General features: G+C 44.2%; 1 protein-coding gene across 5 annotated transcripts; it reads right to left on the bottom strand.

Moving 5' to 3' along the window:
- Positions 1-1,506: 1,506 nt before the first annotated feature.
- ptcd3 (pentatricopeptide repeat domain 3) lies at positions 1,507-24,312 on the bottom strand. 5 transcript variants are annotated; one of them, XR_011037196.1, is made up of 25 exons: positions 24,210-24,312; positions 18,931-18,983; positions 18,556-18,595; positions 18,344-18,389; positions 18,178-18,246; positions 16,953-17,057; positions 16,726-16,849; positions 16,484-16,590; positions 16,226-16,390; positions 16,036-16,096; positions 14,559-14,641; positions 14,303-14,447; positions 14,159-14,209; positions 13,990-14,079; positions 10,872-10,900; positions 10,437-10,543; positions 10,267-10,345; positions 6,934-7,024; positions 5,506-5,592; positions 4,469-4,859; positions 3,311-3,396; positions 3,072-3,217; positions 2,941-2,982; positions 2,562-2,720; positions 1,510-1,645 (listed from the first exon to the last, which is right to left on the bottom strand). XR_011037196.1 is itself a non-coding variant. In XM_068325708.1 (24 exons), the coding sequence occupies exons 1-24, from the start codon at positions 24,296-24,298 to the stop codon at positions 2,776-2,778; spliced, it is 2,352 nt and encodes a 783-aa protein (XP_068181809.1). In that variant the 5' UTR covers positions 24,299-24,312; the 3' UTR covers positions 2,727-2,775. The 5 variants fall into 5 exon arrangements, 4 of the variants coding, with proteins under 4 accessions (XP_068181811.1, XP_068181809.1, XP_068181810.1 ...); XM_068325708.1 differs by lacking the exons at positions 1,510-1,645; positions 2,562-2,720 and adding an exon at positions 2,727-2,841; XM_068325710.1 differs by lacking the exons at positions 4,469-4,859; positions 5,506-5,592 and having other exon boundaries at positions 1,507-1,645.
- Positions 24,313-24,563: the final 251 nt, after the last annotated feature.

Here is a 24,563-nt window from a genome sequence, read left to right as displayed (position 1 = left end):
GAAGTATAATGCAAAAACGTTACCCATTTTGGAATACATGATTAATCTAGATGCAAATGAACACATTATCATATTATGGTCATGAACTATGTGTATGTTTTTACCTGCTGTTTTCATGCAGTTTATTTTCTTCTATTGTTCTGTACTTTCCTGTAAAGAAGGTAAGATTTGTCACCAAGTGATAAAGGCAGCAGGATTAGGCTTGAATAGAACCAGAACCAGAATACGTACCTCCATTGTTTCAAGGGATGCCTGAGCAAATCAGGAATCTGATCTGGAATGTGAAATCTGGAATCTGAGAGGAATGTGCTGCCAAACCACTTTGGGAGTTCCTGACCTGACTGTTGTTGGTTTGTTAATGTGTGATAAATACCTTAACCATAATGTTACTCAACTATTGATGACTTGAAGAGTAGCATCTCATTCTGTCTAAATGATTTTAATCGTCATCTGTCAAGAGTGGCAAGACAAAAGGCGTGATATTCACTGGGGCTGCAGTGGCTCCAGACACTGGAAGCCTGCAGCATGGAGATCGACAGATGGATTTCATCAAATATCAGGAACCCTAGAAAATGTCACTCCAACTGGGAGGAAACCGAAACTTGGGAATCACTGGACATTCATAACGGACAATGATCCCTGATTTCAGAAAACCTTGGTCATCCTAGATAGTCAGTCCTCTGACTGAATCAATGTGATTTGAAGGACATTGGCTGAAGAATACGTACTGTATGTTTGCAGCAGGTATGTTTGCAGAAACTGTAGAACTCTGTAGAACCAGCATTTGGTGTTATAATTGGGAAAACCCTTTAAATATGTGCTGAACCAAAAGATTAAAACCATTCTTGTGTAGTTTATTATTCATTTTGATTTATATGTAATGGGGTTGAAGGGCTGATTATTCGTGACTCTGTGCAGGACGAACACCTCCACCTGGTTCTCACTCCCATAGTCAGAAAAACCTGTTTGCTCTTGTGTGTCTGTGGTTGTGTTGAGTAAGTTTCCTGTATCAGGAAGTGTGAGTGGCTCTAGGCAGGTCCTCTGGAGAACAATACACTCAGACCCCTGACCACACCCTACTCAGAGCAACCCCCATTCACCATAGCTCACATTCCCTTATATGGTCATGCCTACAGCTCGACTGACGATTGGTTAAACAAAAACATTTTTTTGGTAGAAACACACACCTGTACAGGCTTGCACACACACCTGTTGTTATTCTCAACACACAGACACCAACACAACCAATGAAATGCTTCCACATCGGGAACCTTTTCCTATAAACACTCAGCTTTCCTTCAGGTCCTGTGTGGAAACACACAGTGCATTCACACCTATGTGTGTGTGTGTGTGTGTGTCACTTCTACCAGCATTCCACACACATTTACAGTCTGAAGGAAGTAGCCAATCAGTAAGCTGCTGGTGTGAAGCTGTGAGTTCTGGAACATCCCCTGAAGATGGAGGAACGGCGCCCCCTAGCTGTCAAACACAAAACCATGTGGTTGGAAATGCTATTTTATTTGTGCACCATGCATTTTCATTACACATAAAATACAAACAGTCACTCTACAGTAGTAAGTGGAGGAACATCATTGTGTCTCCTTCTCAGGGGCTCTCGGCTGACTCCAGTTCAGCTAATTCAGATCTGTGTGGGACAGAAAGATGTTTTCGGAAAGGTAAAAACAGGATACCTGACACACAACATCATCTTCTTCCAGAACATTAAAATATGTAGCTTTAACTAAAAACTACACACCCTCCTCTCATTTATGCTTCTATCTAAACTCAGTTCAACTGCCGGCGAGGAAAGCGTCACATTCTAACAGAGGCCTCTAAAAGTCTTCATTCTTTCAGAATTCAATCGGATTTGTGTCATTTACAGAAACATTTCACCCAAAAACAGAAAATGTCAGAAAACTAAAGAGTAGGTGGTCGATCTGTTAGGTAAACCAGCGATGCTACATCCAGGGAGCAAGTCAACACTGAGGTGTGGAGAGACTCTTGAGTTCTCCTTAATCTGGTCTCTCTGCACAGGAACATACATTTGAGTGCAAGTAAAGTCCTTCCAAATCCACTTAAGGGTTTCTGAGGGTTTCGATTACACGCCTCACTCTCTCTTTCTTCATGAGAATGCTGAAATCTTCTTTGGCTGTGAAGCTCCAGAAATGTTCAGGACTGAGAAGCTTCAGGTAATTTTGCTTTGACTGGTGAAAAGATTATATCTATGATTTTTGGGTGAACAGTTTCGGTTAAGACTCAAGACTTCATCCAACTGATGACACTGATGACTGCCCTTGGAACTTATACCATCTCCACAATTGTGTTGTTTCACCTCTATAAACATCCTTAGATGGATGTTTTCATGTCACATGACTGTTATGGACACATGGACTTCACAAAATACTCAAGAAATTAAACTTGATTTACATACGTCTTTTCCTCAGAGGCTGGACAAACATTTAAGTGAGCATAATTTGGTTGTCTCATTTCACCCATTATGCATAACTGTCCGAGATGAAAACACAATTGTTTTTGCCTGACTCGAACCCTCTCCTCCTCACCTTTGCTCATCAGTGAGCTTAAACTCGGCGAGTGTGAACTTGGCCAGTCTGGGTGTTGCAGACAGACCGAAGGTGGATGAGAGCTGAACCAGCTCCATGGCTCTATCAGGCGACCCACTGCTGCGACACACCGTCAGGAACTCCTCTATGAGGTCTTCTCTGGAGCACAAACACAACAGGGAACAGAGGGTCTCAAGGCAGGTGATGAACGGACTCACCTGCTTCCACTCGTCACATGCTGTGTCAAAACCTGTTGAATGTTTGACAGGTTGGGAGCGACCTGTAATCACCCCTAGGAATGTAAGGTCTGTAATGTGTTTTCACTCTAAAACCAACCAGTATCTTCTTTGTTATGTTGGAGGTTTGGGCAAAGACTCACCGAGGAACTCTGTTTTTGGATTTGAAGAGCTGCAGCATGTCCCTGCAGAGGGGAACAAAGCAGTCAGATTGATTTCATGATCATAATCGTTCTCCAGCAAACCGACACAGACACACGTCGGCCTCCCTTACCAGGCCTGTTGGGTCATGTTGGCTCGTAGCAACAGCAAGATGAAGTTTGACAGAGCGGAGTTGCTCCACTGGAAATCCACTCCGTGTACATTTTGATCTATCATCCTCTTCACATCCAAAGCACACTCGCCAAAAGACTTCTGAACCTAAAAACAAACAGGAATCTTCATGAGAACAGCTGGACCAACTGTTGCCAGCTTCACAGAGGAAGAACGATGACAGCTGCGACTCTTCCTCACCTCCAGACTGTGTTTCTCTCGGGTCATCAGGGAGAGCAGCTCCTCGATGATGGTGTCCTTGAGCTCGTACTTCAGGGAGCAGATATCTGGAGGACAGACACACACCTCAGGCTGAGCTGTCCAGAGAACATCAACCAACTGTTCCTCTCTCAACACAACACAAACCTCACAAATAAATTTGAACAAATAAAATGAAATATAACAGAAATCTCTCATCACATGGCAATCAGTAAAACAATCTGAGACTGAATAAATGCTCAGAAGACACAAAAACAAAGTACGTGTCCACAAGCACACAAATACGAGACACACACATACTGTGCACACAGAAATACTGGACACACACACACATACACACAGGCAGCCAAACTGAATGAAGTCAGGTTCATTAAGTATTTGTGTTAATGACACCTTTAGATTCTTCCTTTTAATACAAAATAATCTCTTGGATTACACGTTATTGTCTGCAGGTGTAACAATGTAGCTACAAGAGGACACAAGCCAGTGTCTTATTGTGCCGGTCCCAAGACCGGATAAATACGGAGGGTTGCGTTAGGAAGGGCATCCGGCGTAAAACTTTTGCCAAATCAAACATGCGAATCAAACTTATGACTTCCATACAGGATCGGTCGAGGCCTGGGTTAACAACAACCACCATCGGCGCTGTTGACCTACAGGGCGCCGGTGGAAATTGGACTACTGTTCGTCGAAGAAAGAGAGGAGGAAAGTGTAATCGTAGGAAGAGAGAGAAGAGGAACGCCAAGAATAAAGGACTGAGAGTAGGGACGTTGAATGTTGGAACTATGATAGGAAAAGGTAGAGAGTTGGTTGACATGATGCAGAGAAGGAAGGTAGACATACTGTGTGTCCAGGAGACCAGGTGGAAAGGTAGCAACGATAGAAGTTTAAGAGCAGGGTTCAAGTTGTTCTATCATGGTGTAGATAGGAAGAGAAATGGAGTAGGACTTATCTTAAAGGAGGAGTTTGTTAGTAATGTCCTGGAGGTAAAAAGAGTGTCAGATAGAGTGATGAGTCTGAAGCTAGAAATGGAAGGTGTGATGTTCAACGTTGTTAGTGGGTATGCTCCACAGGTAGGATGTGAGCTGGAGGAGAAGGAGAAATTCTGGCTGGACTTTGATGAAGTGATGCAGAGCATACCGAGAAGTGAGAGTTGTCATTGGAGCAGACTTCAGTGGACATGTCGGTGCAGGAAACAGGTGATGAGGAGGTGATGGGAAGTTTTGGTATCCAGGAGAGGAACGCAGAAGGACAGATGGTGATTGACTTTGCAAAAAGGATGGAAATGGCTGTAGTGAATACTTTCTTCCAGAAGAGGCAGGAACATAGGGTGACCTATTAAAGTGGTGGTAGGAGCACACAGGTAGACTACATCTTGTGTATACGGTGTAATCTGAAGGAGACCAGTGACTGCAAAGTAGTGGTAGGCGAGAGTGTAGCCAAACAGCATAGGATAGTGGTCTGTAGGATGACTCTGGTGGTGAGGAAGATGAAGAGGGCAAAGGCAGAGGAGAGGACGAAATGGTGGAAGCTGAAAAAGGAAGAGTATTGCATGACTTTTAGGAAGGAGTTAAGACAGGCTCCCGGTGGTCAAGAGGTACTTCCAGATGACTGGACAACTACAGCTAATGTGATCAGGGAGACAGGTAGGAGAGTACTTGGTGTGTCATCTGGAAGGAAAGGAGATAAGGAGACTTGGTGGTGGAATGAGGAGGTACAGGAGTGTATACAGAGAAAGAGGTTAGCTAAGAAGAAGTGGGAGACTGAGAGGACTGAGGCGAGTAAACAGGAGTACAGGGAGATGCAGCGTAAGGTGAAGGTAGAGGTAGCAAAGGCCAAACAAGGGGCTCATGATGACTTGTATGCTAGGTTGGACAGTAAGGAGGGAGAGACTGATCTATACCGGTTGGCAAGACAGAGAGATAGAGATGGGAAGGACGTGCAGCAGGTTAGGGTGATTAAGGATAGGGATGGAAGTCTATTGACAGGTGCCAGTAGTGTGATGGGAAGATGGAAAGAGTACTTTGAAGAGTTGATGAACGTGGAAAATGAGAGAGAACAAAGACTAGAAGAGGTGACTGTGGTGGACCAGGAAGTAGCAAAGATTAGTCAGGATGAAGTGAGGAGGGCACCGAAGAGGATGAAGAGTGGAAAGGCAGTCGGTCCTGATGATATACCTGTAGAGGTTTGGAAGTGTCTAGGAGAGGTGGCAGTAGAGTTTCTGCCTGGGTTGTTCAACAGGATCTTAGATAGTGAGAAGATGCCTGAGGAATGGAGAAGAAATGTGCTGGTGCCTATTTTTAAGAACAAGGGAGATGTGCAGAGTTGTGGCAACTACAGAGGAATAAAGCTGATGAGCCATACAATGAAGTTATGGGAAAGAGTAGTGGAAGCTAGACTAAGGGCAGAAGTGAACATTTGTGATCAGCAGTATGGTTTCATGCCAAAAAAAAAGTACTACAGATACAGTATTTGCTTTGACGATGTTGATAGAGAAGTACAGAGAAGACCAAACGGAGCTGTGTTTTGTGTTTTTGCAGATCTGGAGAAAGCTGATGACAGGGTGCCCAGAGAGGAACTGTGGTATTGTATGAGGAAGTCTGGAGTGGCAGACAAGTATATTAGAACGGTGCAGGACATGTATGAGGACTGTAAGACAGTGGTGAGGTGTGCTGTAGGTGTGACAGAGTTCAAGGTGGAGGTGGGACTACATCAGGGATCAGCTCTGAGCCCCTTCTTGTTTGCCATGGTGATGGACAGGCTGACAGATGAGGTTAGACAGGAATCTTCATGGACTATGATGTTTGCAGATGACATTGTGATCTGTAGTGAGAGCAGGGAACAGTTGGAGGAGAAGCTAGAGAGGTGGAGGTTTGTCCTGGAAAGGAGAGGAATGAAGGTTAGCCACAATCAGTATTGTTACAGGGAGAAGAGTTCAAGAAGGTGGAGGACTTAGGGTACTTAGGGTCAACAGTCCAGAGCAATGGAGAGTGTGGAGAAGAGGTGAAGAAGCGTGTACAGGCATGATGGAACGGGTGGAGAAAATTGTCAGGTGTGATGTGTGACAGAAGAGTTTCAGCTAAAATGAAGGGAAAGATGTACAAAACTGTGGTGAGACCAGCGATGTCGTTTGGCCTAGAGACAGTATCACTGAAGAAAAAACAGGAGACAGAGCTGGAGGTAGCAGAGATGAAGATGCTGAGGTTCCGGAAGGATAGGATCAGGAATGAGTACATCAGAGGGACAGCACATGTTAGAGGTTTTGGAGATAAAGTCAGAGAGGCCAGACTGAGATGGTTAGGACATGTCCAGAGGAGAGATGGTGAATACATTGGTAGAAGGATGCTGACTTTTGAACTGCCAGGCAGGAGGCCTAAGGGAAGACCAAAGAGGAGTTTTATGGATGTAGTGAAAGAGGACATGAAGGTAGTTGGTGTGAGAGAAGAGGATGCAGAAGACAGGGTTAGATGGAGGCAATTGATTCGCTGTGGCAACCCCTGAAGCGAAAAGCCGAAAGGAAAAGAAGACGATTGTCTGTAGGTGTAACAACACAGTTTAGTGTAACAGTGTGTGTGTGTCAGTGTGTGGAACAGTGTGTGGCAGACCTTTCCAGATGCTGGGCAGCAGATCCAGGCGTCCTTCCGTCTCCAGAGCTCTCAGCAGGTACACGATCTCAGCGTGTGTTGGGTAGTAGAGCTGGAACACAGGCTGACCGTTAGCCTACAGGCTAACAGTACCCCCTTAAACGCGTTCATGAAGACTAGACACATCTAGACCTTTAAAAGCCACCATCATTGACTGTCTCTATGGCGACCAGCTTGACAATGAGACTTTGCAGGGGCTTTTTGCTGGTAGTTTGACTTCACATAGACGTCATCTAATTGTTACACGACTCAGAGACCACCTTAGATCTTCTCTGATCCTCCTGGAGATGATTTTTGGCTGATCCTTTGCCATTTTGGTTAGTCTTGAATCAATTGGAAGTACTGTAATTGTTTTTCTTCCTCACCTTTCTGGATTTGGCTGCCAATTTAAGCGTTTGATATCATTTTAGTTGAACACCTATCATTTTCGTTATAGGCATTCCCCTCTTTTATTAACTTCTCGATTAAAGAACGATCTTTTTCTGAAAAATGCCTTAAATGACCCATTTTACTCAAGGACAAATGCACAGGCATCATCTGGAGCACCAGTTGCCTTGATCCTTAACTAAGGGCCACTCGTTTAACACCTATTTTTTTGACATAATTAATGACATTACTAATTGAATTCAGCACTGCTATTTTTAGACAGTGCTATTATTATTATGAACTGTACATATAAGTGTATACAGGCCCCTGTAACACGCACGCACGCACACACACACACACACACACGGGGCCTGTAAGCGTGCAGTGGAAGGTAGAGTGACGGGCAGCTCCTTCCTGGTCACCCCAAATGAGCAATTTGTAAAAAGGGACTGCGCCTTGCTCAAGGGCACCTCGGCGTTGCTCGGGTGGTGAGCTGACGCCTCCTACTGTCAGCTCACACTCCGGGTGACAGGGCGAGCGGGACTTGAGCTGCTGATCTTGTGATCATTGGACGACCTGCTCTGCTGCAGTGCCACTGCCATCCCCTACCCCCGCCACGCCTCCGGTAGGTATGTATGTACACTGTACCACCTTTTTTTAATAGGACAAAAGATTGACAAAAAAATAATGCGAGTATATTTTTAAATACGTAGTAGAATCTTCTTTTCCTTTCGGCTTTTCCCTTCAGGGGTCGCCACAGCGAATCAATTGCCTCCATCTAGCCCTGTCCTTTGAATCCTCTTCTCTCACACCAACTACCTTCATGTCTTCCCTCATTACATCAATAAACCTCCTCTTTGGTCTTCCTCTAGGTCTCCTGCCTGGCAGTTCAAAACTCAGCATCCTTCTACCAATATATTCACTATCTCTCCTCTGGACATGTCCAAACCATCTCAGTCTGGCCTCTCTGACTTTATCTCCAAAACCTCTAACATGTGCTGTCCCTCTGATGTACTCATTCCTGATCCTATCCATCCTGGTCACTCCCAGAGAGAACCTCAGCATCTTCATCTCTGCTACCTCCAGCTCTGTCTCCTGTCTTTTCCTCAGTGACACTGTTTCTAGACCAAATAACATCGCTGGTCTCACCACAGTTTGTATACCTTTCCTTTCATTTTAGCTAAAACTCTTCTATCACACCTGACACTTTTCTCCACCCGTACCATCCTGCCTGTACACGCTTCTTTACCTCTTTTCCACACTCTCCATTGCTCTGGACTGTTGAGCCTAAGTACTTAAAATCCTCCACCTTCTTGATCTCTTCTCCCTGTAACCTCACTCTTCCACTTGGGTCCCTCTCATTCACACACATGTACTCTGTCTTACTACGGCTAACCTTCATTCCTCTCCTTTCCAGGACAAACCTCCACCTCTCTAGCTTCTCCTCCACCTGTTCCCTGCTCTCCCTACAGATCACAATGTCATCTGCAAACATCATAGTCCATGGAGATTCCTGTCTAACCTCGTCTGTCAGCCTGTCCATCACCATAGCGAACAAGAAGGGGCTCAGAGCTGATCCCTGATGCAGTCCCACCTCCACCTTGAACTCCTCTGTCACACCTACAGCACATCTCACCACTGTCTTACAGTCCTCATACATGTCCTGCACTGCTCTAACATACTTCTCTGCCACTCCAGACTTCCTCATACAATACCACAGTTCCTCTCTGGGCACCCTGTCATCAGCTTTCTCCAGATCTACAAAAACACATGGCAGCTCCTTCTGGCCTTCTCTGTACTTCTCTATCAACATCCTCAAAGCAAATACTGAATCTGTAGTACTCTTTTTTGGCATGAAACCATACTGTTGCTCACAAATGTTCACTTCTGCCCTTAGTCTAGCTTCCACTACTCTTTCCCATAACTTCATTGTATGGCTCATCAGCTTTATTCCTCTGTAGTTGTCACAACTCTGCACATCTCCCTTGTTCTTAAAAATGGGCACCAGCACACTTCTCCTCCATTCCTCAGGCATCTTCTCACTATCTAAGATCCTGTTGAACAACCCAGTCAGAAACTCTAGTGCCACCTCTCCTAGACACTTCCAAACCTCTACAGGTATATCATCAGGACCGGTATATCATCCTCACTTCATCCTGACTAATCTTTGCTACATCCTGGTCCACAACAGTCACCTCTTCTAGTCTTTGTTCTCTCCTCCCATCTCTATCTCTCTGTCTTGCCAACCGGTATAGATCAGTCTCTCCCTCCTTACTGTCCAACCTAGCATACAAGTCATCATAAGCTTCTTGTTTGGCCTTTGCTACCTCTACCTACACCTTACGCTGCCTCTCCATGTACTCCTGTCTACTCTCCTCAGTCCTCTCAGTATCCCACTTCTTCTTGGCTAACCTCTTTCTCTGTATACACTCCTGTACCTCCTGATTCCACCACCAAGTCTCCTTATCTACTTTCCTTCCAGATGACACACCAAGTACTCTCCTACCTGTCTCCCTGATCACATTAGCTGTAGCGATACGTAGTAGAATAAAGAATAAATGCCTAGTACAATAAAGTTTACTTTATGCTTTCTGTGCGATCATAGGTCCGACAGAAAGAGCCAGTAGCTTCAGACAGGAATGTGTTTCTGAGCTTATGAAAGATTCAACACTGACAGGGAAAGTCAACGCAGGACCACATTTACTATACTTTTGCTAAAAATGTTCACATGATGTTAAACTGTAACAAAGTGAACATGTGGTAGCAGAGTAACGGCAATGTAGCAGCAGCTTTATCACAGGTCTTCACAAGAGATGTTATCAGGTGACATTTCATAGGACGCTGATCTTCAGATGTTTTTCTGCAATCAGAAGGAAAAGGCTTTGACTTATGACCAGAGGAGAGGGATGGAGCCAAACATGTACTGACCGAGGGGTAGTGTTGCCTGAACCACGTCAACACCACGTCAATGTGCTCCATCATGCACTGCAGCCTGAAGAAGAAGCCGCTGCAGAGGAGATAGGACATGTTCAGCAGGAGGAAACCTCCCAGGCCTGGATTACAGGAAACACCGGGGACACGCTTCAGTTTTTACTCACTAGTAAACATTCTGCATGTAATGATGTCCCAGCAGCCTCCAGTTCTCCCCGAATTCCACCAGACTCTGGACCTTATAAGCCAGTTCCAGATCTTTTTGAGCACAACACTGTTGGGACGCAAACAGAGGAGAAAGTGGGTTGGATGGCGAACACATGCAGTCCAGTTCCAAAGCACCAGTGACTGGAAACGGACCAGATCAGAGGAAAAACAGTTTAAATCAAATGACATGAATCAAGTAAAATAGAGATTTCAAAGCAGACGTATGTAATGACAGACAGCTGATGAAATGGCATTTTCAGAAGATGGTGAACAGGATGGTCGGTAGATGTACCAGAGTGTTGTCAGCTTCATTCGGGTCACTGATCTGGACTCAGCTGATCCTATGCACCGTTTGACTACAAGTTTAAGTAAAGAGCAGATGACAACAGACTTACCAGTTTCATTGCATTCATGAAAAAATAAACTGAAAAAGAAACAAAGAGAATAAAAAGTTAGCGTGACAAACCCCCCCAATTTTTTATTTTATTTTTGCAAACACTTTAATCACATTCAAACATTTTATAATTTTACATTAGATGAAGCACTAAAGTGCTTCAGAAGAAGATTTTGTGCAAAAAAAACCTCCAATCACATTAAAACATTTTACAATTCTTCATTAGATGAAACTTCAAAAACACTAAACACTCAAAAACACTAAACACCAATAAACAAAAGGAAATACAACATAAAAATTAGTGCATTATAACAGGAAGTTTGCAAAAGTGGAGGTAGTAGGTCATCAACTTAAGTGAATAGGACATTTTTGTAACACCAGATGTTCCTAAAGTTATTCAGGTCTTTTGTCAATTAATAGAAACCAAATTCTAGTTTTAAGCGACATCTGATGTTACAGCAAAAAACAGTAGCTGCTTCTTGAACAGTATTGTTTTCAATTCTCCTCTTCCTGATCACATAAATTGCGAGTTTTGCATCTCCAGATATAAATTTTAAAAGCTGCCACTTTCTCTGATTCGATCTATTGTACCCAGCACCGTAGATGAATTTCCTGATATTAAAATTTTCACTGAACAAATTAAAAACATTCGTTAGAAGAGTGAAGAGCACTGCAGGTCTCCCACACTCACTAAAAGCATGAAAGACTGTTTCACGAAGGGGACAGAAGGGACACTGGCTGGACACCAAAATTGATTTTCTTCCTTTGTTTCACATAACTTTTCCCTTATCTGATGGGGGTCAGTTTGTAACAGTAAAACTGATGATCGCAGGGATGCCCAGATGTAAACATTGATTGTCATCCAGAGAGCCACACATAACCAAATAATTCTTTCCAGGATCTTAACAGAAAAAAGTCATGAAATAAATAATAACACAATTAATGAAATAAATGACACTATTTATGACATAGATAATAACCTGGGTGTTTTTCTGGTACTGTTCAGGGGGCTGTGCAAATGTTGAAGGACACACATCCAGCCCGCGAGCCGCAGTTTGGGGAACACTGTTCTTGAGCGTGTTGTTCGTTCTTCCTCACTCTTTATTTACTATCTTGCGCTTTACTTCTTTGTTCTTCGGTTTAATTCCAACCACAAAACAACCTTCAATGGTGCAGATCACCGCTTAACAGACGAGAAGTCTGAAAATATGGAGCCGATTAAAGTCAATGTAAGTAATGTAGCTTCACCTTAATGGACATAATGTAGTCATCAGTATGACATGCAGTATATAGACCACGCTTCCTTTCATGCAGCACTAACAGACTACATCCTCTGCTTTGTTATGATGATCACAATTTTCTATGTATATTACGTCAGTCTCAAACTAGAACCAAAGCAGTCACAGACTGCAACATCTCGTGACACCCCTGAATTCAAAATTTTATCCTGACCTACTTTCATAGGTCACGGTAAGTCAAAGCATAGGTAGATCAAAGCACTAGCTTTGATCTACCTCACACTTTGATCTTAATAATCACAGTGGCCTTCTCCCTCGTTTTTCTATCCTACCCGGTTCCTGAGTGTACCTCTTATTTTCCTTTCGGCCTTTCCCTTCAGAGGTCTCCACAGCGAATCAGTTGCCTCCACCTAACCCTGTCTTCTACATCCTCTTCTTTCACACCAACTACCTTCATGTCCTCTTTCACTACATCCATAAACCTCCTCTTTGGTCTTCCTCTAGGCCTCCTGCCTGGCAGTTCAAAAGTCAGCATCCTTCTACCAATGTATTCACCATCTCTCCTCTGGACATGTCCTAACCATCTCAGTCTGGCCTCTCTGACTTTATCTCCAGAACCTCTAACATGTGCTGTCCCTCTGATGTACTCATTCCTGATCCTATCCTTCCGGAACCTCAGCATCTTCATCTCTGCTACCTCCAGCTCTGTCTCCTGTTTTTTCTTCAGTGATACTGTCTCTAGGCCAAAGGACATCGCTGGTCTCACCACAGTTTTGTACATCTTTCCTTTCATTTTAGCTGAAACTCTTCTGTCACACATCACACCTGACACTTTTCTCCACCCGTTCCATCATGCCTGTACACGCTTCTTCACCTCTTCTCCACACTCTCCGTTGCTCTGGACTGTTGACCCTAAGTACCCTAAGTCCTCCACCTTCTTGAACTCTTCTCCCTGTAACAATACTGATTGTGGCTAATCTTCATTCCTCTCCTTTCCAGGACAAACCTCCACCTCTCTAGCTTCTCCTCCAACTGTTCCCTGCTCTCACTGCAGATCACAATGTCATCTGCAAACATCATAGTCCATGGAGATTCCAGTCTAACCTCGACTGTCAGCCTGTCCATCACCATAGCGAACAAGAAGGGGCTCAGAGCTGATCCCTGATGCAGTCCCACCTCCACCTTGAACTCCTCTGTCACACCTACACACCTCACCACTGTCTTACAGTCCTCATACATGTCCTGCACCGCTCTAACATACTTCTCTGCCACTCCAGACTTCCTCATACAATACCACAGTTCCTCTCTGGACACCCTGTCATCAGCTTTCTCCAGATCTACAAAAACACAATGCAGGTCCCTCTGGCCTTCTCTGTACTTCTCTATCAACATCCTCAAAGCAAATACTGCATCTGTAGTACTCTTTTTTGGCATGAAACCATACTGCTGATCACAAATGTTCACTTCTGCCCTTAGTCTAGCTTCCACTACTCTTTCCCATAACTTCATTGTATGGCTCATCAGCTTTATTCCTCTGTAGTTGCCACAACTCTGCACATCTCCCTTGTTCTTAAAAATGGGCACCTGAATGTGCAAAAGTTGAAATTTGACTGTGACTTACTTTTCTCATGGTAAAAGTTATCATCTCATTTTCATCTCCTTTGCCACCTCAGTAATGTGCTTCTTGTTTAATCTTTCTATCTGCAACGGTTGCGAAAATATTTGATAGACAAACGAACGGACGTATGAACGAACAATCTAACGGACGAACACAGGAACACTGACAATCACAATACATCACCGCTTTGAAGCGGGATGTAATGAAATAAAACTGAACATTCAGACTCATCAGTGATCAACTCGTTCATCAATCCATCATACCATCATCAGGGTCCTGGCAGGTGAAGCTCTTTCCTGCCAGCTCTGACATTATTTCCTCCAGGAAGTCTGTGATGCTCGGCTCGCCAGAGACTGGAGACAAAACAATCCGTCACTAAAGCCACCATCATCTGGCACCAGATGTTCAAAGGATACAACAACACATGATTACCCTCTTTTGTAAAGATTGACAGGATGTGGCTGTAAGACGCCAGGCTGGGAGCTGCACACAAACATACACACACACAACAAAATCCCATCAGACCAAACAGATCCCACCACTGTAGCGTGTGTGTAAAAGTGTGCTAGTAGCCACCTATTCCCAAAGCCTTCATCTCTGCCATCGTCTTCAGGGACAGCAATCTGTTGTATGGTGGACAATGCTTAAGAGAACGGAGGACGTTGTTGAAAGTCTGCAGGTTGGGCTGAATGTTCTGTTGATTCATCTCCTTCAACAATTTCTGCAGACAATAATGGCATAAATAAAGCAACAATGTCATTCTTACTGATATGGTAGGAGTTTTTTTTACAAAAGCTCTGTGACACGTAGTGAAAGAGTCAAACTATCGTACTATGATGGCTTCGCTTTTCTCCTGGGAGGTGGGATTCACATGAGGAGCTGCAGAGATGAGAGCGTTGAAGATGTGGATGTCAGCTGGAAACGGAAAGCAGAAGGATTAGGGTTGAACTATTACTCGTGTTAAAGTCTGTAGTTTAGGTAATCTGCACATGGAAATGAGTTATATCCAGTGTAGAATATGTAGAGCTTGATCAGGTGAACCTTCAATTACAACATGATATAATCTAGTGAGTCGTGGGAAGAGCAAATAACATGGAATTGTTGAAGAAAGTTGTTGACCCTAAGTCTGCAGGCTGGAAACGATCTCGAGACAAGCCCTGGACCCCATGGCCCGACGTCATTACGGGCGACCTCCAACAACAGGGAGTCGCTATGGAGGATGCAGAGCAGCTGGCACAAGACCGCCAGCGTTGGTAAAAAATGACTCATCTGGTTGGCTCAACACACAGGGACGGGATACCCCCCCCCCATCGCAAGAACTCTACTGACTGACTGACTGTGCTGCATCACTGTTAGCAATTAGTGTAGCCAGCGGGGGTTTGGTGATGATGTCAGCTGCAGATCGGACGAACCCTTCTCACCATTGTATAATAGGATCAGTAGGATTCTTATTTATCGTTTTGTTTTTTACGGTCATTAATTATTGTGTGCAAACTGGCCAATCAGTGGAGGATTGTGTTGTGTTGTTGAAGAAAGAGAGAACATGAGGGCTGACTGTGATGACACTACATGACAGGAAAAATCTGTTAGGACACCACTGAAACTGACTGACTCCTACAGTCCACCTGCACACTCATTTTTATTCTTATTATAACCAGACATTTAAAGAATAGACTAAAAACTGTAAATATGTTTAGGATATTACAAAAATAATGGTCTTTTTACTTTTGTTTACTATAAGCCAGTTTGTATACAGAGTGCTTTTAAAAACCATGCAGTTTAATACAGTATCTGATGTTCAAGTATCGAAAGTACTCAAAGTTCCAGATGATCCAATTGGATCCTCAATCCAATGCAGCACTCATGTTTTTGTAAACATGTTGCAGTATCTGCAGTTCAAGCATCAAAAGTATTCAATACTTGAATACTTGGGAGTATGCCCATCCAGTTTCCATGTGTTTTGTGGACTTGGAGAAGGCATACGAACAGGTCCCCAGAGATATACTGTTGGAGATGCTACGGGAGTATGGGGTGAGGAGAGGCCTCCTCAATCCCTGCACGCCCAAAGTGAGAGTTGTGTTGGAGTTTTTCAAAGTGCCTGTTGGCCTTCGCCAGGGCTGCGATCCCCCAGTCAGAGCTGGTGGATGTGGCCAGGGAAAGAGAAGTTTGGGGTTCCCTGTTGAAGCTTCTGCCCCTGCGACCAGACTACAAATGAACGGATGAAGATGGATGAATGAATAGTTTCTAAACATTTCATTCTTTCCACATGCTCTAGTGACAACCTAAACAATAACTTGTGAGCGACTCACGTTTCAGTCTGTGGTTCAGCATGTCTGTGTAAAAGCTGAAGGCCTTTGCAGGGGCGTTGTGCTGGACAGAGACAAACAAATACAGGGTCCTAATCTGGATGCATTCATATCACCATAATCACAATGTCACATCATGTAATATAATGCAGATAATTTCATGCACAGACAACGATAGACATCATGTTCATACCATCACCATGCCTCTGATCAGGGCGGAGTAAGAACGCGTGTCTCTCTCTGGCAGCAGGTTGAAAATTCTCTCTGAGTTTTTGTTTTTTGTCCAACTGGAATTGAGGGGCTTTTTTGAAAGGAGGGTGTCCCATCTCGATTTCTGTGACTCCTTGCCTCTCTCCATCTGAAAACACAGAAACAACCAGAGGGAAACATACAAACACACTGAGTGGTATGGACGTGTGAAAACCCTCTTGTTTTGCCTCAGACCACTCACCGACAAGTACTCTAACTTTGGTTGTCCTTCCTGGACAGGGTCTCTGTCACAGTAAAGGCAGATGAGGTCCAGCAAGTCATGGGTCGTTTCCATGGAGACTGCTGTACCTGGGAGGATTTCATTGAGGACACACCGTTGATGTGGGAGGATTGAAACAACCTCCCTGGAACGGAGGTGTGTGTGTGTGTGTGTGTGTGTGTGTGTGTGTGTGTGTGTGTGTGTGTGTGTGTGTGTGTGCTCACCAGCTTGCAGGAGCTGATCATAGAGGTCAACAGCAGCTTGAACTTTCCTCAAGTGGATTCGCTCCTTCAGAGCCTCCTCGCTCACCTCCTCCAAGCGTAGTGACACATTCTCTGGCATCAGACACTATACACACACACACACGCACACACCCACCCACCTTGTTTTACTACAATCGACATGTGTCCCCCATCATTACACGAGGATCTTGGCCGCCCCCTCTTCTTACTGGTATGTGAGGCTCAGAAAAGTCTTTGGTGAAGAACATGGGATTGCTGTTGATGAAGTATTTTGCTGCAGCGCTACCCGAGTTCAGAGAGAGAGAGAATATTACCTACAGACACACACACACACACACACACACACACACACACACACACACGTTAAAAACTATCTCGACCACATGCAGGTGACTGTCTATTAACTAGTCTGGTTGACTTCAGATTACAATGAGGTATAAATAGAACTGTCCGTTCTGTCTACAGACTGCCGTCTGATTGAGGACATTGGATATCCACACTGACCCGGAGGGGTGGGGGGGTATTATTGTCATCACAAGGAAGCAATGACATTACAGCGGCATAACCTGTACACATTACATTGTGTTCTCTGTATAATCTATAAATACATGTTCTCCACATGAGTAAAAAATATAAAATCAGTTTCCTAAATCAACTGCAGGTAGGAACACTTCAGGTGTGATATCTTCTCAGTGAACAGATTTAAAAATGTAGTATTTGTTTTTGTCACAGAAAATTTTAATACAATCATATTTATTTCACTTTGATTTTGCCAAAGACCTTCCACATATCCTTTATTATTGGACAATCTCTAATTTTACTGCAGTTCTTGGGACTATGGTTTAAATATGCTGTGTCATATTTACGTGTAGAAGTTCTATAGTTAGTTGCATTGGATGCATCGCCGCTGTGTCATGAACCAACGTGCGCTTGTCATGTTATAAATAAACTGGACACTGAGAGTGCACTAAAAGCTACAGTAAATATCCAAATTTAGGTTCATCACGTCTCAGTCAGTACCGCTTTATGTAGGTCACTACATTTTATATGTCCGTAATGTGGTTTTGATAATTCAAAACATATTTGGTGAAAAAACAAAAATTAAAATTAAAAAACATTTGGTTGCGTGGAAATAAAGTAGAAAAATCTGCAAAGGACAAAACCCTTTCTCATATTTCACCGTCACCGGAGTGAAAAAGAAATTAGAAAGGCACTTGTCCTGTAATTTCTAAATAACGGATTGTGGTTTTCATCATTTTGTTTACAGTGTACAGTATACAGGGTAAAAGAACAAACAAAAAAAACATTAGAACTTTTCTTTCGTTTTGGGTAAAATAATAAACAAAACTTAGATTATTTTGATAATAATAATTCTTAAGACACAAAATAAAGCCCAAACAAAAATATTTGAATAATAGCACAGGTTGGACATACAGACTCAGTGAAGGTCCTGGGACTGAGGTAGAGGTCATCCTGGAACTTGTGAGGAAGGGCAGTAAAGTCCTGGGGAAAGAGAAAAAGGGGTAAAACACAGAGACAAATGCAGGGATGGACAGGAAACATCCACAGAAGCACCAGGGCGATGTGAAGGAGCTCTCACCCTGCCGACCGTGGAGGCCAGAGCCTCCAGCACGGCCTCTTTGCTCCTGTACAACAGGAAGTGACAAATAATCAATCATCTGTAAGCAAACTTAACACAGCTGTCTGCAGCGCTGTTCAAATTCATTTACTCTTATTTTGCCTGTTTATGATACTTTCTGACTAAAAGGTCACAGACTTATAGGTACTTCATGCGAGAGTTTGGACACATACCATGTTTTCTTCCTGGGTATGAAAATAGTCTCTGAAGTTTCTGCAAAAACAGTGAGAAAGTATTGTGATTACGTCTACATTAATATCATTAATGTGAATCACAATTGATGACAGCTGATGTCATTTACTTGTAGAGGGTGAAAAATACAGAAACACAGCCTTTCCTACATTGAGTGATTTAACTGTGTGCTGCACAAATCTAGAAAATTTAATGAACCAATAACATTTATCTAATAACATGAATACCAAGTTAAGCTGTGTCTGTAAAATGAGAGATCTGGATGATCACCAGTGGTTTCTGCTTCAGGGCTCATGTTTGTCACAGTCTGACAGGCGTGTTTCTATCACGCTTGTCAATATTCTTCTTCATATTACCTTGATGTTCTGGTTCAGTTTGCTGCTGCAGAGCTGCGGACCGGCAGAAGCTCCTGGAAAAGAAAGGTTTGACTTCATTCTGTGTTCTGTTTCTGGTTCTTTTCACATATAAAACACCTCACCCACCTGGAGACCAACGACTCATACGCCAGAATGCTGTTCATCGACTTCAGCTCAGCATTCAACACAATCATCCCCCAGCAGCTCATTCATAAAGTGGACCAGCTCGGACTCAACACCTCCATACGCAACTGGCTGCTGGACTTCCTGACAGGGAGACCGCAGGCAGACCGAGTCAGCAGAAACACCTCCAGCACCATCACGCTGAACACTGGGACACCCCAAGGATGTGACCTCAGCCCCCTCCTCTTCACTCTGCTGACCCACGACTGCACACCAACTCTCAGCTCCAACTTCTTCATAAAGTTTGCAGACGACACGACTGTGGTGGGTCTCATCAACAACAACGATGAGACAGCCTACAGAAATTAAGTGGGCCGCCTGACTGTGTGGTGCAAGGACAACAATCTCCATCTGAATGTGGAGAAGACGAAGGAGATTGTTGTGGACTTCAGGAGTACACGCACCCAGCATGCTCCACTAACCATCGACAGTGCTGCAGTGGAAAGGGTCAGCAGCATCAAGTTCCTGGGCGTGCACATCTCCAAGGACCTGTCCTGTGGCCGCAACACCGCATCACTGGCCAAAAAAGCCCAACAACGCCTCTACTTCCTCCACAAACTGAGGAGAGCAAGAGCCCCACACCCATCATGCTCACCTTCTACAGAGGCACCATTGAGAGCATCCTGACCAGCTGCATCACCGTGTGGTATGGCGCCTGCACCGTATTCTGCTGCAGCGCATCGTGAGAGCAGCTGAAAAGATCACTGGTGTCTCTCTCCCTTCCCTCACAGACATTTATAACACCCGCCTCACCCGCAAAGCCATCAGCATTGCAGGTGATCCCACCCACCCCTCTCACAGCCTTTTCAGCCTGCTGCCATCAGGTAGGAGACTGCAGAGTCTGCGGGCCAAACCATCAGGCTCAAGGCCAGTTTCTTTCACCAGGCGGTCAGGAGGCTCAACTCCCTCCCTGCTCTGCCCCCTGCCACAACCCTGAACTCTACCCTCCCCCACCCTGCCCTGTCCTCCCCCAGCACCTGACTACCTCTCTGTCTCTCTCTCCCCCCATCAACTCAGGGACTGCGCACATTTCAATTTCCCCTTAAGGCAGGGGTATTCCACTAAAAGTCACGGAGGTCCGGTTATAAAAATTTCCTCTTAGTAAAGGGTCTGAACTGACGTCCAGTTTGTGTCTTATAGCCGGCCCCTATGTCCACATTATCATTTATGATCACTTTTCAATGCAGGATATGTTAAGTGAGTGCACAGCTAGCTCTTTTACCTCACCATGAATAAAAGTTGACCCAGACAAATAAGTTTCAAACCCTTGTTAGATTGAAGAACACACAAACCTCAGAATTAAAAAATAAAGTGCAAAAAGAGCTGAATAATCCTTTTTTTCATAAATTAAAGACGTCCCGGCCCAAAGAACTGAAGGCCTATATTTCAAGTCAAAAAACATTAACATTTTCAGAAAGCATGAATAAAAACTGGCTCTTTCAGGGGGAAAATGCAAACAGAACTTTCTTTGTGAGAGAAAGGGGCATGTGGCCTGCCAGTAATTTACTAGGGCACAAGGTTACTTGTGCAAATGGTGTGCACTTAGCTCACCTTGACTGTTTTGGAAAGCTCCCACTGTTTGCTACAGCCCACTTCTCTTTTCCCACCATGACAAGGTGGTGGAAAAGAAGGGGTGGTGGTCTCTGTCATCTGTGGTGAAAAAGACCACCTGCTTCAGATCTATGTCCCTCTTTGTCAGCATCTTATGTGTGTGTTAGTGGTGGTACACCCAGCAAAGAGCTCCTTGTCCTTGTGAAGGAACCTGACAAACACAAAAGCTGGATATTACCAGTAACATCTGTAGACTCATCAATGGCCACAGATATGCATGGTGCTCTCTGAATAGCTGCATAAACCTGTTAATATTTCTGATTTTCTGGTTGCTGTTGAAGTTCACATCGGGATTTGTTTGATTTTTCCACACATCTCATCTTCCTGTTTTCCCTCAATGTCTCAACAACAGCTTTTAAACACTTATTCACAACTGTCCCATCACTAAAAGATGTTTTATGTTGCCCCAAAATCCACCATGCCTTTATTGAACATTTGTTTGAATTTTGCTCCGTTATTTTGCCCTCAGCTCGGACTTCAGGGGATAACTCAAAAGCTCTGTGCTTTGTTTCGTAGTGACGCTTCACATTACCGTTTTTAATTAGTGCTACATGTTCAGACAATATGAGGCACGATGGTTTTGAACTGCCTGACGGAAGAATAAACATAAATTTCGTCCAATCATTGTTAACCAGCGGTTTTCCTCATCAAGCTCCCTTCGTTTGGAGCTGTGCTGTCCTTACCGTCTCCCTTCCTCTGTGCTCCTGTAGCGGTAAACTCACAGCGGTAGCGAGCTGTCTCACTTCCAGGTGCGCTGACAGAGCAGGGTAAAGATACAATCTGATTGGCTGAACTGAGTGGCGCTATTATCGTATTAACTGGGGGAGCAGCGCCCGTCGTCTGCAGCCTCGACCGTCAGAAAAAAATCTTCTTCTTTTCCTTTCGGCTTTTCCCTTCAGGGGTCGCCACAGCGAATCAATTGCCTCCATCTAGCCCTGTCCTTTGAATCCTCTTCTCTCACACCAACTACCTTCATGTCTTCCCTCATTACATCAATAAACCTCCTCTTTGGTCTTCCTCTAGGTCTCCTGCCTGGCAGTTCAAAACTCAGCATCCTTCTACCAATATATTCACTCTCTCTCCTCTGGACATGTCCAAACCATCTCAGTCTGGCCTCTCTGACTTTATCTCCAAAACCTCTAACATGTGCTGTCCCTCTGATGTACTCATTCCGGATCCTATCCTTCCTGGTCACTCCCAGAGAGAACCTCAGCATCTTCATCTCTGCTACCTCTAGCTCTGTCTCCTGTCTTTTCCTCAGTGACACTGTTTCTAGACCAAATAACATCGCTGGTCTCACCACAGTTTTGTATACCTTTCCTTTCATTTTAGCTGAAACTCTTCTATCACACCTGACACTTTTCTCCACCAGTTCCATCCTGCCTAGACATGCTTCTTCACCTCTTTTCCACACTCTCCGTTGCTCTGGACTGTACTTAAAAGTACTTAAAATCCTCCACCTTCTTGATCTCTTCTCCCTGTAACCTCACTCTTCCACTTGGGTCCCTCTCATTCACACACATGTACTCTGTCTTACTACGGCTAACCTTCATTCCTCTCCTTTCCAGGACAAACCTCCACCTCTCTAGCTTCTCCTCCACCTGTTCCCTGCTCTCACTACAGATCACAATGTCATCTGCAAACATCATAGTCCATGGAGATTCCTGTCTAACCTCGTCTGTCAGCCTGTCCATCACCATAGCGAACAAGAAGGGGCTTAGAGCTGATCCCTGATGCAGTCCCACCTCCACCTTGAACTCCTCTGTCACACCTACAGCACACCTCACCACTGTCTTACAGTCCTCATACATGTCCTGCACCGCTCTAACATACTTCTCTGCCACTCCAGACTTCCTCATACAATACCACAGTTCCTCTCTGGGCACCCTGTCATAAGCTTTCTCCAGATCTACAAAAACACAATGCAGCTCCCTCTGGCCTTCTCTGTACTTCTCTATCAACATCCTCAAAGCAAATACTGCATCTGTAGTACTCTTTTTTGGCATGAAACCATACTGCTGCTCACAAATGTTCACTTCTGCCCTTAGTCTAGCTTCCACTACTCTCTCCCATAACTTCATTGTATAGCTCATCAGCTTTATTCCTCTGTAGTTGCCACAACTCTGCACATCTCCCTTGTTCTTAAAAATGGGCACCAGCACACTTCTCCATTCCTCAGGCATCTTCTCACTATCTAAGATCCTGTTGAAACCCAGGCAGAAACTGTACTGCGACCTCTCCTAGACACTTCCAAAACTCTACAGGTATATCATCAGGACCGACTGCCTTTCCACTCTTCATCCTCTTCAATGCCCTCCTCACTTCATCCTGACTAATCTTTGCTACTTCCTGGTCCACCACAGTCACCTCTTCTAGTCTTTGTTCTCTCTCATTTTCCACGTTCATCAACTCTTCAAAGTACTCTTTCCATCTTCCCATCACACTACTGGCACCTGTCAATAGACTTCCATCCCTATCCTTAATCACCCTAACCTGCTACACGTCCTTCCCATCTCTGTCTCTCTGTCTTGCCAACCAGTATAGATCAGTCTCTCCCTCCTTACTGTCTAACCTAGTGTCCGCATCCCTAATTGAACCCTGTCCATATTCTACAATAAGCTTCTTGTTTGGCCTTTCCTACCTCTACCTTCACCTTACGCTGCATCTCCCTGTACTCCTGTCTACTCTCCTCAGTCCTCTCAGTGTCCCACTTCTTCTTAGCTAACCTCTTTCTCTGTATACACTCCTGTACCTCCTCATTCCATCACCAAGTCTCCTGATCTACCTTCCTTCCAGATGACACACCAAGTACTCTCCTACCTGTCTCCCTGATCACATTAGCTGTAGTTGTCCAGCCATCTGGAAGCACCTCCTGACCACCCAGAGCCTGTCTTAACTCCTTCCTAAACTCCTTCCTAAAAGTCATGCAGAAAAAAATGCGCCAAGAAAATCTACTGTCGTGAAGTTATCATGGAGTGGTCACGGGTCCCTCTCCATCAAATGGTCCGCCATTTGGTGACCCCTGTTAAGGGACTGAAGAGTGTATGGAGATGTTTACCGTCCTTTGTGTTTCGTGGGTCTGAGAGGACTGCAATTTCATACGTGCTGTATGTCGTGTATTTATGGTAAATTTGACAGTAAAGTCGACTTTGACATATCGTGTCAGTGCATAGACATCACGAAATGTAATATCTGGATCTTTTGGAGAGAATGAGACCAAAACGACAACATTACAGAAGCCGTGTGAGGTCAACATCAGCGAAGGAGGCAGGAGGAATATGGAGGATGGCTGTCAGACAGTCACAATATCAAAACAGTTTGTCAGCATTTGTTGGTGGAACAAGCAGCGGCGATATGAAAACACGACCTCATGTCAAATGATGTTCACTGCAGCGGACGGTTTCATCAGCAACCAAAGCTTTACGACAAAAAAAAGGACCAGGATCGAAAACCTGCCTTAAACACAGCTGCAAATGTTCTCTTACCTCTTCCCCAAAAACAGCTTCACGTTATTGACCAAAAACCGGCAATTTCTCTGGATGGTATGTCCTCCGTGCAACCCGAACGCCGCCATGTTGGTGCGACCCGAAGGCTTCTGGGAGGACCGTACCATGTGAGCCAACATGGGGGACAGAGAAGATTAACGTTTGTAAATTTAATAAATATCGCTTAGTATAAATAAATAAATAAATAAATAAATAAATAAATAAATAAATAAATAAATAAATAAATAAATAAATAAATAAATAAAAAAAATAACGCCATATTTAAATATAGTTAAATGTAAAAGATCCATTACTATGAACAATCAGCATGAAGACAGACTTGTCGTCGTTCCT

This window comes from Antennarius striatus, chromosome 10 (genome assembly GCF_040054535.1).
Source record: "Antennarius striatus isolate MH-2024 chromosome 10, ASM4005453v1, whole genome shotgun sequence".
Taxonomy (NCBI): domain Eukaryota; kingdom Metazoa; phylum Chordata; class Actinopteri; order Lophiiformes; family Antennariidae; genus Antennarius; species Antennarius striatus.
This window is presented reverse-complemented; position numbering and strand designations above follow the sequence as displayed.

Coding starts and splice junctions, on each gene's coding strand:
- ptcd3 (XM_068325708.1), bottom strand. CDS start 24,298: ATGGCGGCGTTCGGGTTGCACGGAGGACATACCATCCAGAGAAATTGC. Junction 10,346..10,436: donor TACATGCAGAATGTTTACTA/GTGAGTAAAAAC, acceptor TCTCCTCTGCAG/CGGCTTCTTCTTCAGGCTGC. Junction 4,860..5,505: donor ACACTTCCAAACCTCTACAG/GTATATCATCAG, acceptor TTCCTTTTTCAG/CTTCCACCATTTCGTCCTCT.